Source organism: Bufo bufo, chromosome 1, assembly GCF_905171765.1.
Source record: "Bufo bufo chromosome 1, aBufBuf1.1, whole genome shotgun sequence".
In the NCBI taxonomy this organism is placed as follows: domain Eukaryota; kingdom Metazoa; phylum Chordata; class Amphibia; order Anura; family Bufonidae; genus Bufo; species Bufo bufo.
In genome coordinates, this window is record NC_053389.1 from 583,624,465 (window position 1) to 583,640,211 (window position 15,747).

Sequence of the window (15,747 nt, forward strand, 5' to 3'; positions counted from 1 at the left end):
GGATCGGAGGTTAGACCCCCTAGTACTGTATTAAGGTTCCATGGTGGCACCATGTTTCTAATTGTAGGTCTGATCCTATCTGCCGCCTTAAGGAATCTGGATATCCAGGGATGTTCCGTTAGCTTGGTATTATATAGTGCTCCTAAAGCCGATACCTGGACCCTAAGGGTATTGGGGGATAGACCTAAATCTAGCCCTTCTTGAAGAAAATCCAGGATTAGTGAGATGTTGGCTCTAAACTGGTTGAAGGAGGTCCCAGACCAATCAGCAAATTTCTTCCATATTTTTTGGTACTTGTCGTTGGTACTCTGTTTCCTGCTAAGGAGTAAGGTGTTCACTACTTTTTTTGATAGACCAAAGTTTAATAAGTTGGATTCTTCAGAATCCAGGCTGTTAACTTTAGTATTTTCAGGTCTGGGTGAGAAATAGGTCCCTGACTTAGAAGGTCCGGCCTTTGAGGTAGAAGGAGAGGAGCTTCCACGCTGAGGGCTTTCAAGAGGGAGAACCAACTTCTCTTGGGCCAGAAGGGGGTTATCAGGATTAGTGTACACTTTTCTTTTAGGAACTTCTGTAACACTCTGGGGATAAGCGGAAATGGGGGGAAGGCGTAGACTAAGTTTGTTGTCCAACTCTGGTTGAGGGCGTCTACTGCCCGAGGATGATCCCTGGGGTTGAGGGAGAAGAACTGGTTTAGCTGATGATTTCTCCTGGATGCAAACAGGTCTATCGTCGGCCTGCCCCATTTCTTCGTGATTAAATGGAAGGCTTCTGGGGCTAACATCCATTCCCCTGGGTCTAGTCTGTGCCGGCTTAGGTAATCGGCCTGAATGTTTAAAACTCCCTTCAAATGAACCGCTGAAAGAGATTGAATGTTGCCTTCTGCCCAGGAAAAGATTTTGTTTGCCAGGTTCTGTAGCGGGCGATGCCTTGTGCCTCCCTGGTGTTGGATAAAGGCCACGGCTGTAGCGTTGTCCGAGTAGACTAGGACGTGACGACCCTTTGCCAGCTGACTTGTGTGTTTCAGTGCTTCCCACACTGCCCTCAGCTCCTTGAAATTTGAGGATTGCTGGCTCACGTAATTCCCCCATGTTCCCTGGTAGGAGTTCCCCTGGACGACCGCTCCCCACCCGTGGAGGCTGGCATCTGTTGTGATGACTAGAGGGAGATCTTGTGCCCAGAAAATCCCGTTTTCTAGGTTCGAATTGCTGAGCCACCAAGTTAGTGATTTTTTGGTCTCTGCATCTAAGAATATTTTCCTCTCTAGGGTTAATTGCGATCTGTTCCATTTGTCTAAGATGAATTTCTGGAGTGGTCTTAGATGGAACTGTGCCCAGGCAACTGCTGGAATGCAAGCGGACAGACTCCCTAGTACCTTCATGGCCTGTCTTATTGAACAGAATTTCTCCTTCTTGAACTTCCTCAAAGCTGTCTGAAGTTTTACTATCTTTTGAGGTGGTAGAAAGGATCTTTGGGAGACTGTGTCTAGAGTAATGCCCAGAAAAACTTTCCGTTTGGATGGGATTAAATCCGATTTTTTCCAATTGATGAGCCAACCTAGGCTCTGTAGATGATCCAGGACTAACCCGAGATGGATTCCCATGGTCTCTATGTTGTCCGCCACTACCAGTAGGTCGTCCAGATAGGGGATCACACAAATTGCCTTTTCTCTCAAGGTTGTCAAGGCTTCCGCCATTATTTTGGTAAAAACCCTTGGGGCAGAAGAGATCCCGAAGGGGAGACACCTGAACTGGAAATGCTGAATGTTTCCCTCCAATTCTATTGCGAACCTTAGGAATTCCCTTGATGACCTGTGAATTGGGACGTGATAATAGGCGTCGCTTAAATCTATTGTGGCCATCACTGCATCCTTTTTTAAGAGTTTCACTGCTGACTTCAGGGTCTCCATTTTGAATTTTTGATATCTTACGTATTTGTTTAGATGTTTCAGATTTATAATTACCCTGGATTTCCCGTTTGGTTTCTTTATAATGAAGAGGCGGGAATAGAATCCCAGTCCTGTCTGATTTTTCGGGACGGGCTCTATGGCGTCCAAGGTTAATAGGTTTTTTATGTCGTTTTTTAAGGTCGCAGTTTGAGATGGGGGAAGGGTAGTGATCACATATTTCTGTGGAGGGGAAGAGAGAAGATCTATCAGATAACCCTCTTGTATAATACTTAAGATCCACCGGCTGTTTGTTACATGCTCCCAAGATCTTAGAAAGGAGCCGAGTCTTCCCCCCACTGGTATGGCGTCATTGTTTGTTGTTGGATGAGGAGGCTTCGGCCCGATTTGGGTTGAAGAGGAAGCTTCTCCCCCTGCCTCCCTTCGCATAGCTCCACCTCCCAGTCTTCCCTTTATCTTTTTTATTTTCGGGTTGAAAAAATCGGTCACGAAAGGGCTGCCTTTTTTGTTTATATCTTTCCTCTGGAAACCCTCTTTTTTTATTTGTCGCGTTGTCTAGGATTTTATCTAGATCTTCTCCGAAAACGTACTGACCGTGGAAGGGGAGTGCGATTAATTTATTTTTAGATGTGATATCTCCTGACCACGCTTTAAGCCATAGTGCCCTTCTCGCTGTATTTGAGAGAACAGCTGTACGGGCGGACAGTTTAACTGATTCAGCAGCTGCGTCTGCTAGAAAGGAGGTTGCCATCTTTAATAGAGGCAAGCTCTCTAGAATTTGATCCCGTGGTGTCTTATTGACCAGATGTATCTCTAGCTGGTCTAGCCAAAGGTTCAGTGTTCTGGCCACACATGTGGAGGCAACGCCCGGTTTGAGAAGGGCCGCCGTAGTCTCCCAGGTCTTTCGCAAGAGACTTTCCGCTTTCCTGTCTAGAGGATCTTTCAATTGTGCTGAGTCTTCAAACGGTAGGGCCGTATGTTTTGCTACCTTGGCCACTGGCGCGTCTACTTTGGGAATGGTCTCCCAATCCGTACAGTCCTCTTGGCTAAAGGGGTAGCGCCTCTTAATTCCTCTTGGGATAAAGGATCCTTTATCCGGTTTTTCCCATTCAGACCTAATTAATTTTTGGACACTATCAGGGACTGGAAAAACGGCCTTCTTCCTTTCACCTAGACCCCCAAAAATTTCTTGCTGGGTAGACCTAGGGGTTTTAGGCATCTCCATCTGAATGGTGGCCCTGATGGCCCTGATAAGTTCATCAATATCTTCAGGATTGAACAGGAAGCGCTTATATTCGCCCTCTTCATCTGAAGATGCCGGGTGTTTTTGGACAGATTCGGAGTCTGAGACCGCCAGCCCCTCAGAGTCGGAATCCAGGATAAGTGATTTAACACTACGGGCGTCCTGAGTGGGGGGAACTTTGGGAGGAGTAGGTTCTCTGGTAGTTAAGGCTAGCTGAACCTCTTCTTTTACCACTTTTCTAATGTCTTCAATTAGACTAGAAGACTCAGACTTGATGACACTGGCAGTACATTCTTTACACAGGGGCTTGGATCCAGTGTTAGACAATCTTTTGCAGCAAATACCACATTTTCTAGTTTTTTTGGCTGCAGAAGCCGAATCCTTTTCTCCCTGAAATGGTAAGGGAGGAAAGGATGAGCAGACTGAACCCACCATACAAGGCATGTACCTGAGAACAGGTTACTCACTGTCCCAGGGTTTGATGCAGGCTCGGTTCCAGAGCCCGGCGTGAGGGGGGTGCTCATCTTGACTCCCGACCGCTTCAGAGATGCTTCACCAAAATATGTGAGCCGCGCTATGCAGGGCGCCGTTACACAGGTCCTGAGCGTTTTTATAGTGTCTCCATGTGCTTCTCATGCTGCAGGACCTGTGGCGCATGTTGATGACGTCAGCGCGCTTAGCTCCGCCCCCGGCGTCTGACGTCATCCGCCTGCCGGCCGGAAGGGACACATCACAGTGCCGATCCGCCGTGTTCCTCCTTCCCTCTGCATCAAGCCCTCCGGGACCGCCGCAGAGGGAATCTTCGCAGGGGCACTACCTATGTGCCCGAGCCCAGGCCTAACCAAACGGAGGAGGGAGAGCTGCACTGCAGATCCGACCTCGGCCCAGATGAAAAAAAAAAAAAAAACTCCAGGTGAGCCCAAACGAGCTCCGTGCACCTCTCCTGCTTCCTATCCTGATGGGACAGGAAAAACACTGGTGATGTGAGGAGGGGGTGGGGGTTTTAACCTCTCTGTGTTTTTCCTGTCCAATCAGAAGGAAGTCAATCTCAGGACTTGGTGTCATGGAGACGACTGGGGAAAAACACACTACAGGCTGATCCAACTTTGATGTAATGTCCTTAAAACAAGTCAAAATGAGGCTCAGTAGTGTGTGTGGCCTCCACGTGCCGGTATGACCTCCCTACAATGCTTGTGCATGCTCCTGATGAGGTGGCGGACGGTCTCCTGAGGGATCTCCTCCCAGACCTGGACTAAAGCATCTGCCAACTCCTGGACAGAGCGGACATGATGGTGGATAGAGCGAGACATGATGTCCCAGATATGCTCAATTGGATTCATGTCTGGGGAACGGGCGGGCCAGTCCATAGCATCAATGCCTTCGTCTTGCAGGAACTGCTGACACACTCCAGCCACATGAGGTCTAGCATTGTCTTGCATTAGGAGGAACCCAGGGCCAACCGCACCAGCATATGGTCTCACAAGGGGTCTGAGGATCTCATCTCGGTACCTAATGGCAGTCAGGCTACCTCTGGCGAGCACATGGAGGGCTGTGCGGCCCTCCAAAGAAATGCCACCCCACACCATTACTAACCCAATGCCAAACCTGTCATGCTAGAGGATGTTGCAGGTAGCAGAACGTTCTCCATGGCGTCTCCAGACTCTGTCACGTCTGTCACATGTGCTCAGTGTGAACCTGCTTTCATCTGTGAAGAGCACAGGGCGCCAGTTGCGAATTTGCCAATCTTGGTGTTCTCTGGCAAATGCCAAACGTCCTGCACGGTGTTGGGCTGTAAGCACAACCCCCACCTGTGGACGTCGGGCCCTCATATCACCCTCATGGAGTCTGTTTCTGACCGTTTGAGCAGACACATGCACATTTGTGGCCTGCTGGAGGTCATTTTGCAAGGCTCTGGCAGTGCTCCTCCTGTTCCTCCTTGCACAAAGGCGGAGGTAGCGGTCCTGCTGCTGGGTTGTTGCCCTCATACGGCCTCCTCCACGTCTCCTGATGTACTGGCCTGTCTCCTGGTAGCGCCTCCATGCTCTGGACACTACGCTGACAGACACAGCAAACCTTCTTGCCACAGCTCGCATTGATGTGCCATCCTGGATAAGCTGCACTACCTGAGCCACTTGTGGGGGTTGTAGACTCCGTCTCATGCTACCACTAGAGTGAAAGCACTGCCAGCATTCAAAAGTGACCAAAACATCAGCCAGGAAGCATAGGAACTGAGAAGTGGTCTGTGGACACCACCTGCAGAACCACTCCTTTATTGGGGGTGTCTTGCTAATTGCCTATAATTTCCACCTGTTGTCTATCCCATTTGCACAACAGCATGTGAAATTGATTGTCACTCAGTGTTGCTTCCTAAGTGGACAGTTTTATTTCACAGAAGTGTGATTGACTTGGAGTTACATTGTGTTGTTTAAGTGTTCCCTTTATTTTTTTGAGCAGTGTATTTATATCTGTATATGGATAAGGGCCCTATTACACCTAAAGATTCTGCAGGCAATTCTCACTAGCGGAGGAGATCCTTCAATTACATGCAGTGATCTTCTCCTCAGTATAGGGAGGAGGGATCGCTAATGCCATCTAGGGCTGCAGCTAACGATTATTTTAGCAATCGAGTATTCTACCAATTATTTTTACGATTAATCGAGTATTCTAATAAGAAAAAAAAAAATATGAATAAATAGACTGTTTTCCTTAAAAAAAAAAAAATATATATATATATATATATATATATATATATATATATATATTATAAAAAACTAAATAAAAATCATTAAACCCCCTGCCCTCAGTCCCCAACACCCTTCGTTTCCCCCTGTGCGATCAGCTCAAGTGCATCAGTTCCCCCCAGTGCCATCAGCTCCGTTCCCCCAGGGCCTTCGGCTTTCCCCACCCTGGGTCCTTCAGCTCCACTTCCCCTTGTGCCATCTCTCCCCCAAGGCCGGACCACACTTCAGTTAAACCACGGACAAACAGTCTGTAAAAGCCCAGCCTGCCCTCCTCCTGATACCTGGAGTGCACAGCATTGCCTTAGTCGTGCCCCCATCCCCTCGGTGTCACCAACTTACGTTTCCAGCAGGGGTGCCGCCGACACTCCATCGTTCCACGCTGCTCTGGGCCTGACATCTCACAGCGCGTCAGGTCACGGCGTGCGTATGTCAGTGCAGCGCGGGACCATTGACGTGCTGTGGAGTGTCCGGAGGGGCCCCCTGCTGGAAAGGCGAGTATACCGAGCACATTGCGGGCCAGCGGGAGACCAAAAAGCGGGAGTAATAGCAAGCGCATCACTCCCGCTCCATGGTCACGTTACACAAACGGATGCATCAGGAATTTTTTGTGTCAAATTACTCAATTTAATCGAGTACTTGTTGCAGCGCTAATGCCATCGCTCGTCCCCATACTGAAGCACTGTTTGCAGCAGCAAATCGCGATTACAGACCATTATTTTTAAACATGAAGAACGACTCTGATTATCTGATGAACAAGTGTTTGCTCATTCATCAGATAATCGCCAGCAGTATTACACTGACGGATCATCGCTAATGAGTACTCCTACGAAGGTGATGATCTGAAAGATTATCTGCAAGTGTAATAGGACTTAACCTATAAAGACGAGAGAAACACGGATAAACTGCAGCTACCATACTTTTACAGACGTTTGAGACTCTATTAACACTACTATCAACATAAGGTCATCTAGAGAAACAGCAGGTTTTATAAAAATAAAAATAAATCTTTTTAGGTATTTAGGTGTTAAAATATAACTTTCATTTGATTGCTCTAACATGAGGGTCAGAAACCGGGTTTTCTTTAGCCTCTTGGCCATTAGTTTTTCTATGCAAGTAACCTGGACCAGAGGTCTATTTTCCCGTATGGTTTATGTATGAGCGCAGTGTCCAGAGATCACAGAGAGGTCTAGACGGAGTAGACGGTACACTATACTGTGCAACAGTCCAATATATTGTGCATAGGACTGTCCTATAACTGCCTCCAAGCCACCCACTGCTCCCTGCCACAACCACCAGACGTCCCTGTTCAATTCTTATCGCATTGAGTTATGCACAGTCTACCGCTTCGATCCCTACGTGACAGATTTGGTGCTTCAAGAAAGGTAGGGATTCAGTCTTCTGAGAGATACATATAAAATGGTCAAAATTTGTTATTTCTGCATTGAAAAGACTGGTAATGGTTTCCCTGCATGAATTGCAACCCCATAATGTTATGTAGCACTACGTATTTATATATTTTTCGTACTCCTCCTCGGCTAAAAATACTCCTCAAAATTGGTAAGAGGAGTATTTTTACTCTTCCGGAAAAAATGTAGTGAGACCTCTGTCTGCGGGGGAAATGTAGAATTACATGCGACCCATTCAAACAAATGGCTGATGAAGTAATGCAGGTGAGCTGGGTCCACCAGAGGGAGCTATTCCTCTGTCTAGCACATAGGTGTCAAACTCTGGCCCGCGGGCCAAATTTGGCCCGCAGTGTAATTATATTTGGCCCGCGAGGCTATACCAAATGACTACTAGAGCTAGCCCGCCGGTATTATACAGCGCATTCATTCATCGCTAATACTACAAATCCCATAATGCCTTGCTGATGTTTTGGCGCGTCAATAAGGACAGGTCCCAGAAACGCCCTCTCCTGTGTGACAGAAGTCATAGCAATCTCAAGCTACAACTGTCACTGTGGAACCCCTTCCCAAAAATGGCAAAAAGAAAGGCAGACAACAGGAACTTTCTGGACAGGTGGGAGACAGAATATCTGTTTACATATGTAAAAGACAGACCTGTTTGTCTGATTTGTGGAGTCAACGTGGCTATAACTAAGGCTACTTTCACACTAGCGTTCAGGTGTCCGCTTGTGCGCTCCGTTTGAAGGGGCTCACGAGCGGCCCCGAACGCATCCGCACGGCCCTAATGCATTCTCAGTGGAGGCGGATCCACTGAGAATGCATCCGCCTGGCAGCGTTCAGCCTCCGCTCCGCTCAGTGAGCGAACACCTGAACGCTGCTTGCAGCGTTCAGGTGTCCGCCTGGCCGTGCGGAGGCGAGCGGATCCGTCCAGACTTATAATGGAAGTCAATGGGGGCGGATCCGCTTGAAGATGACACTATATGGCTCAATCTTCAAGCGGATCCGTTCCCCATTGACTTTCAATGTAAAGTCTGAACGGATCCGCTCAGACAACTTTCGCACTTAGAAAATTTTCTAAGTTTATAATGCAGACGGCTCCGTTCGGGAACGGATGCGAACGTCTGCATTATAGGAGCGGATCCGTCTGATGACACATCAGACGGATCCGCTCCGAACGCTAGTGTGAAAGTAGCCTAAGGAGTACAACATTCAACACTATGAAACAAAACACCATGACAAGTACAAGGACCTGGACATGACTCAAAAGAGCCAGAAAGTGGAGGAGATGAAAAGAAGTTTGGTTTCACAACAGAATAGGTTCAAAAAAGCCACATCACAAAGTGAGGCTGCTGTAAAAGCTAGTTATATTGTAGCAGTAGAGATCGCAAAATCAGCCCGGCCCTTTAATGAGGGAGAGTTTGTGAAAAAGTGCATGTTGAAAGTTTGTGCCCAGAGAAAAAGCAAGCCTTTTCAAACGTGAGCCTGAGCAGAAACACAGTAGCTGATCGCACATGTGATCTTGCCACCAATCTGTATGACCAGCTTTTGGAAAAGGGAAAAGATTTCGATGCATTCTCCCTTGCTGTGGATGCGAGCAGCGACGCATCTGATACTGCTCAGCTGTCAGTCTTCATCCGTGGAGTGGACTCAAATATGTGTGTTACGGAGGAGCTATTGGGATTCAAATCAATGCATGGCACAACCACAGGAAAGGAAATCTTTGAGGAGGTTTCCAAATGCGTAACTGAAATAAAGCTGTCGTGGGATAAACTCGTGGGATTAAAGACAGATGGTGTGCCAGCGATGTGCGGTAAAACAAGTGGACTGGTGGGCAGGGTCCGGGAGAAGATGCAGGAAGAGAACTGTGCAGGTGAACTAACTGTTTATCACTGCATCATACATCAGGAATCACTGTGTGGCAAAGCCCTAAAGATGGAACATGTTATGACCACAGTAACACAAGTAGTTAACTTTATAAGAGCCAAAGGTCTGAATCACCGCCAGTTTAAGTCTTTTCTGGAGGAGTGTGGTTCGGCGTATTCAGACGTGCCGTATCACACAGAGGTGAGATGGTTAAGCCGAGGAAAAGTACTGAATAGATGTTTTGAGCTGCATGAGGAAATATGTCAGTTTCTGGAAAGCAAAGGGAAGGACACAGCAGAGCTTCGGGAGAAAAAGTTTCTGTGTGAGCTGGCCTTTCTGTGTGACATCTCGAGCCATCTCGATGCGCTGAACCTGCAGCTTCAGGGGCGCGGGCGCATCATCACAGACATGTACGCTGCAGTGAGGGCTTTTAAAACTAAACTGTGCCTGTGGGAGAATCAGATGCTGCAAGGAAACCTTGGCCATTTTCCCTGCTGCCAAACCATGAAAACGCAGTTCTTTACCAACTTGTTCCCATGCGCACAGTTTGCTGAAAAACTCAGTGTACTCGGCGCTGAGTTTAGCCGGCGATTTGCCGACTTTGATGTCCAGAAATGTAGGTTTGAACTGCTCAGTAATCCCTTCGCAGTTAATGTGGAAAACGCACCAACCAACCTCCAAATGGAGCTAATTGAACTCCAGTGCAATGACACGCTGAAGTCAAAGTATGATGCTGTGGGCGCCGCACAGTTTCCACAGTTCATCCCTGACACAATGCCTCAGCTCCGCACCCAAGCTGCTCAGATGCTCTCCACGTTCGGCAGCACTTATCTATGTGAGCAACTTTTCTCCTCGATGAAGATGACCAAAACATCTCACAGGAGACGTCTGACTGATGAACACCTTCGCTCGATACTGAGGATTTCCTCAGCTCAAAGCCTGAGCCCAGACATTGATGAACTATCATCCAAGAAGAGATGCCAGGTATCTGGCTTGGGCACATCAGATTAGATCAGTGTGCAGCAAACTGAGCAATAATTAATGTTTTCTTTATGCACTTTTTCTTGCTACTCCAAGACATGGGCTTGAATGGTTGATTGATTTTAGAATTGTTATTTTATTTTAAAAATTATTATTATTTATTATTATTTAAATCTTATTTAATAAATTAATATGCTTGTTCCATATTCAATGTTAAAGCAAATCTTGTTTGGGTCCATGTTAAAAGGTTCATTTGTTCAATGCTGGCCCGCGACTTTGTTCAAGTTTTACATTTTGGCCCACTGTGTATTTGAGTTTGACACCCCTGGTCTAGCACATTCTAATATTTTTTTTTTAAACTTATCTAGGTGACCTGCACAGGAACACGTTCCATGTTTAAAGGGGCTCTCCAGGACTGAAGTACTGATGACCTATCCTTAGAATTGAATGGCAGCATCACAAAACTGTAATTCAGGAGTCAGGGCTTCTGCAAACAAAAGATCTCTAAGGATCCTATCCTACGAATAGCTCATTGGTACTTTAAGCGTGCTGCCGCACATCGCTGCTGTGCTGTGTTTTTGGTGCGTTTTTTTGCCACACCAAAAATGCAGGACAACCTAAATGCTTTTCCAGGATTATAACCATTTTTAATTAGCTCCCTTAGAATTTGATAACTAATGAATAAATCATACTCACCCGCCCCCTGGCTCTGTTCAGCAATCGTATGGTGCCCAGCATGTTGACTTCCGGTTGGGGTAGGGACAGGGTCATGTGCGGCACTGCAACCAATGACTAGCTTCAGTGGTGACCCTGTCCCTAAGAATCACATCATAGCAGGATCACAACCTTTCTATAACCAGGCTATAAGTACACAATGGACCAGAAGATTGACCAAAATAGCCAGGGCATCGGAGTGAAGCGGCAGGTACAGAAGTCGCAATAACACCTATACAAGCATCAGACGCCTGTTCAGGCCTTATTACTTCCTAGAAAAAGTCTGAAGGTGTACCAAGACACCTTAGACTTTTCCCTGAAATTCATCAGCACAGGACACGCTGTGAACGGCATGGGCAGCACAGCAATGCTGCCTGTGCCTGCAATAACCAATAGCAAAGCTCCTTACAGCAAGGAGCTTTACTATTGGTTGGTTTGGCAGGCTGCCAGCAAGATACAGGCCCCTGTAGCAGAGGAAGCTGGAATGAAAAGGGGCCGACTCTGGGGGGGTTGCTATAGTAAGGAGGGCGGAGCAAGCTGCCCAAGGACCCCTGTGGCAAATATGGGACGGACATCAAGAAGACTACAGCTCGGACAGAACAAGGTGACACAGCAGCGTGTAATGTGATCATCACACACACTGCCCCACATGGACCATACCAATCACACACACTGCCCCACATTGACCATACCAATCACACACACTGCCCCACATGTACCATACCAATCACACACACTGCCCCACATGTACCATACCAATCACACACACTGCCCCACATGTACCATACCAATCACACACACTGCCCCACATGGACCATACCAATCAGACACACTGCCCCACATGGACCATACCAATCACACACACTGCCCCACATGTACCATACCAATCACACACACTGCCCCACATGGACCATACCAATCACACACACTGCCCCACATGTACCATACCAATCACACACACTGCCCCACTTGTACCATACCAATCACACACACTGCCCCACATACACTATACATCTCACCCTGCACCACACACAGACATCACACAAAGACACATCTCACACACACACACCCTGCCACACACACACACACACACACACACATCAACACCCTGCCACACACACACACACACACACACACACATCAACACCCTGCCGAACACACACACACACACACACACACACAGACACAAAGGCCTCATGCACACGGCCGTTGTTTTGGTCCGCATCCGAACCGCAGTTTTTCCGGCTCTGATGCGGACCCATTTACTTCAATTGGGCCATAAAAGATGCGGACAGCACTCCGTGTGCTGTCCGCATCCGTTGCTCCGTTCCGTGGTCCACAAAAAAAACAAAAAAAAAACATGTCCTATTCTTGTCCGCACTTTTTGATTCGATTTCGATACCATAAAAAAGTATTGTGATACTCGATACCATGCGAAAAAATAAACAAAAAAGGCCACGTGCATTCCACATTAAAAAGAAATGGTGAATCGCGCAGTTTTATTAATTTTTTTCTGTTCCGGCGTTCACCGCATAGATTTTTTTTATATTTTAATAGTTTGGACTTTTCTGACGTAGTGATATGTTTATTTATTCATTGTTTATATATGAAATTGGGAAAGGGGGTGATTTATACTTAAAGAGGACCTTTCACCGATCCTGACATTGTGAACCAAGTATCATGACATATACAGCGGCACCCAGGGATCTCACTGCACTTACTATTATCCCTGGGCGCCGCTCCTTTCTCCCGTTATGTCCTCCGGTATGTTCGGGGACTTGGTTATAGTAGGCGGGTTCTGCTGGGCATCTCCTTCTCCTAGGCTGTAGCGCTGGCCAATCGCAGTGCAGAGCTCACAGCCTGGGAGGTTTTTTTCTCCCAGGCTGTGAGCTCTGCGATGGTCCAGCGCTACAGCCTAGGAGAAGGAGACGCCCAGCAGAACCCGCCTACTATAACGGCAAGCAGCGTTCAGGTGTCCGCTCACTGAGCGGAGCGGAGGCTGAGCGCTGGCAGGCGGATGCATTCTCAGTGGACCCGCCTCCACTGAGAACGCATTAGGGCCGGACGGCTGCGTTCAGGGCCGCTCGTGAGCCCCTTCAAACGGAGCTCACGAGCGGACACCCGAACGCTCGTGTGAAAGTAGCCTAAGGCGAGTGAAATTATTTTTTATTATTTTTTAACCCCTCCAGCGCTGTTTTACTATGCATTCTGTATTCAGAATGCTATTATTTTCCCTTATAACCATGTTATAAAGGGAAAATAATAATGATCGGGTTGCCATCCCGATCATCTCCTAGCAACCGTGCGTGAAAATCGCACCGCATCCGCACTTGCTTTCGGATGCTTGCGATTTTCACGCAACCCCATTCACTTCTATGGGGCCTGCGTTACGTGAAAAACGCAGAATATAGAGCATGCTGCGATTTTCACGCAACGCACAAGTGATGTGTAAAAATCACCGCTCATGTGAACAGCCTCATAGATATGAATGGGTCGGTAACTATTCAGTGCGGGTGCAATGCGCTCACCTCACGCATCGCATCCGCGCGGAATACTCGCCCGTGTGAAAGGGGCCTAACAGGTTGCCTAGGAGACCCAGCCTGAGGCTGGAACTCCTCGGCACCTGTAGAAGGCAGGTCCCGATGCCGTGCAAGGCAGCAGCGCGGGGACTCGATGCGCTCACTCACCCGACACAAACCCCTTCTATGTCGTGGTCAGCGCAGAAAGCGGCATAGAAGGGGTTAATCCGCCAGCATCGGCTTTTACAGCGATGCCGGCGGTTACAGCAGGGGCCCGGCTACCAGGCCCCTGCAATGATCGCGTGTGCACACCGCTCCGGTGCCCGCACGATCACCATGACATACTATTACGTCAAATTGCAGGAACGCAGTGGTTCCCATGACGTAGTAGTATGTCATGGGTCGGGAAGGGGTTAAAGGCAATTTTTTTCATTGCCTCAATGCTCCAGAATTTAAAATAAATTTTTAAAAAAATGAAGTAACTATCCAAACAGTCTAGATTGAAAACGTCCTGTGGCCACAATGCAGACTACAAACAGACCCCGTGTAGTCTGACCCAGGTGTGTGTGTGTTGTGTGTATGGGAGGAAGCTGCAAGGGACAACTTGTGACTGTCACCTTCCTCCTTGTAAGGTTTTAAATGACCTCAGGTGTGCGATACATGAACCCCAAACTATTACACCGACCTGCAGCAGAAAAAAATCCACGAGTTACCTGCAGATTTCAGTCTATGCATTGCAAAGAGTGACATTCAAGGTGGAAATCTGCAGCATTAGGCCTCATGTACAGTCGTGGCCAAAAGTTTTGAGAATGACACAAATATTGGTTTTCACAAAGTTTGCTGCTAAACTGCTCTTAGATCTTTGTTTCAGTTGTTTCTGTGATGTAGTGAAATATAATTACACGCACTTCATACGTTTCAAAGGCTTTTATCGACAATTACATGACATTTATGCAAAGAGTCAGTATTTGCAGTGTTGGCCTTTCTTTTTCAGGACCTCTGCAATTCGACTGGGCATGCTCTCAATCAACTTCTGGGCCAATTCCTGACTGATAGCAACCCATTCTTTCATAATCACTTCTTGGAGTTTGTCAGAATTAGTGGGTTTTTGTTTGTCCACCCGCCTCTTGAGGATTGACCACAAGTTCTCAATGGGATTAAGATCTGGGGAGTTTCCAGGCCATGGACCCAAAATGTCAACGTTTTGGTCCCCGAGCCACTTAGTTATCACTTTTGCCTTATGGCACGGTGCTCCATCGTGCTGGAAAATGCATTGTTCTTCACCAAACTGTTGTTGGAAGAAGTTGCTGTTGGAGGGTGTTTTGGTACCATTCTTTATTCATGGCTGTGTTTTTGGGCAAAATTGTGAGTGAGCCCACTCCCTTGGATGAGAAGCAACCCCACACATGAATGGTCTCAGGATGCTTTACTGTTGGCATGACACAGGACTGATGGTAGCGCTCACCTTTTCTTCTCCGGACAAGCCTTTTTCCAGATGCCCCAAACAATCGGAAAGAGGCTTCATCGGAGAATATGACTTTGCCTCAGTCCTCAGCAGTCCATTCACCATACTTTCTGCATTCAATCTGTCCCTGATGGTTTTTTTTGGAGAGAAGTGGCTTCTTTGCTGGCCTTCTTGACACCAGGCCATCTTCCAAAAGTCTTCGCCTCACTGTGCGTGCAGATGCGCTCACACCTGCCTGCTGCCATTCCTGAGCCAGCTCTGCACTGGTGGCACTCCGATCCCGCAGCTGAATCCTATTTAGGAGACGATCCTGGCGCTTGCTGGACTTTCCTGAAGCCTTCTTAACAACAATTGAACCTCTTTCCTTGAAGTTCTTGATGATCCTATAAATTGTTGATTGAGGTGCCATCTTAGTAGCCACAATATCCTTGCCTGTGAAGCCATTTTTATGCAACGCAATGATGGCTGCACGCGTTTCTTTGCAGGTCACCATGGTTAACAATGGAAGAACAATGATTTCAAGCATCACCCTCCTTTTAACATGTCAAATCTGCCATTTTAACCCAATCAGCCTGACATAATGATCTCCAGCCTTGTGCTTGTCAACATTCTCATCTGAGTTAACAAGACGATTACTGAAATGATCTCAGCAGGTCCTTTAATGACAGCAATGAAATGCAGTGGAAAGTTTTTTTGGGGATTAAGTTAATTTTCATGGCAAAGAAGGACTATGCAATTCATCTGATCACTCTTCATAACATTCTGGAGTATATGCAAATTGCTATTATAAAAACTTAAAGCAGCAACTTTTCCAATATTTATGTAATTCTCAAAACTTTTGGCCACGACTGTACACGACCGTGTGCCGGCCGGGCCCGTGCTGTGGACTGCAAATTGCTGTCCGCAATGCAC

General features: G+C 47.3%; 2 protein-coding genes across 2 annotated transcripts in view; both read right to left on the reverse strand.

The window, feature by feature from the left end:
• The window catches only part of NET1 (neuroepithelial cell transforming 1), a 52,834-nt gene that overhangs the window by 31,442 nt on the left and 5,645 nt on the right, over positions 1-15,747 (reverse strand). The gene's annotated exons all lie outside the window — the stretch shown is intronic.
• On the reverse strand, positions 1,103-4,039 carry LOC120984516 (lamina-associated polypeptide 2, isoforms alpha/zeta-like). The gene is made up of 2 exons (XM_040413385.1): positions 3,614-4,039; positions 1,103-3,536 (listed from the first exon to the last, which is right to left on the reverse strand). The coding sequence occupies exons 1-2, from the start codon at positions 3,668-3,670 to the stop codon at positions 2,253-2,255; spliced, it is 1,341 nt and encodes a 446-aa protein (XP_040269319.1). The 5' UTR covers positions 3,671-4,039; the 3' UTR covers positions 1,103-2,252.

Coding starts and splice junctions, on each gene's coding strand:
- LOC120984516 (XM_040413385.1), bottom strand. CDS start 3,670: ATGAGCACCCCCCTCACGCCGGGCTCTGGAACCGAGCCTGCATCAAAC. Junction 3,537..3,613: donor CTGCATCAAACCCTGGGACA/GTGAGTAACCTG, acceptor TTACCATTTCAG/GGAGAAAAGGATTCGGCTTC.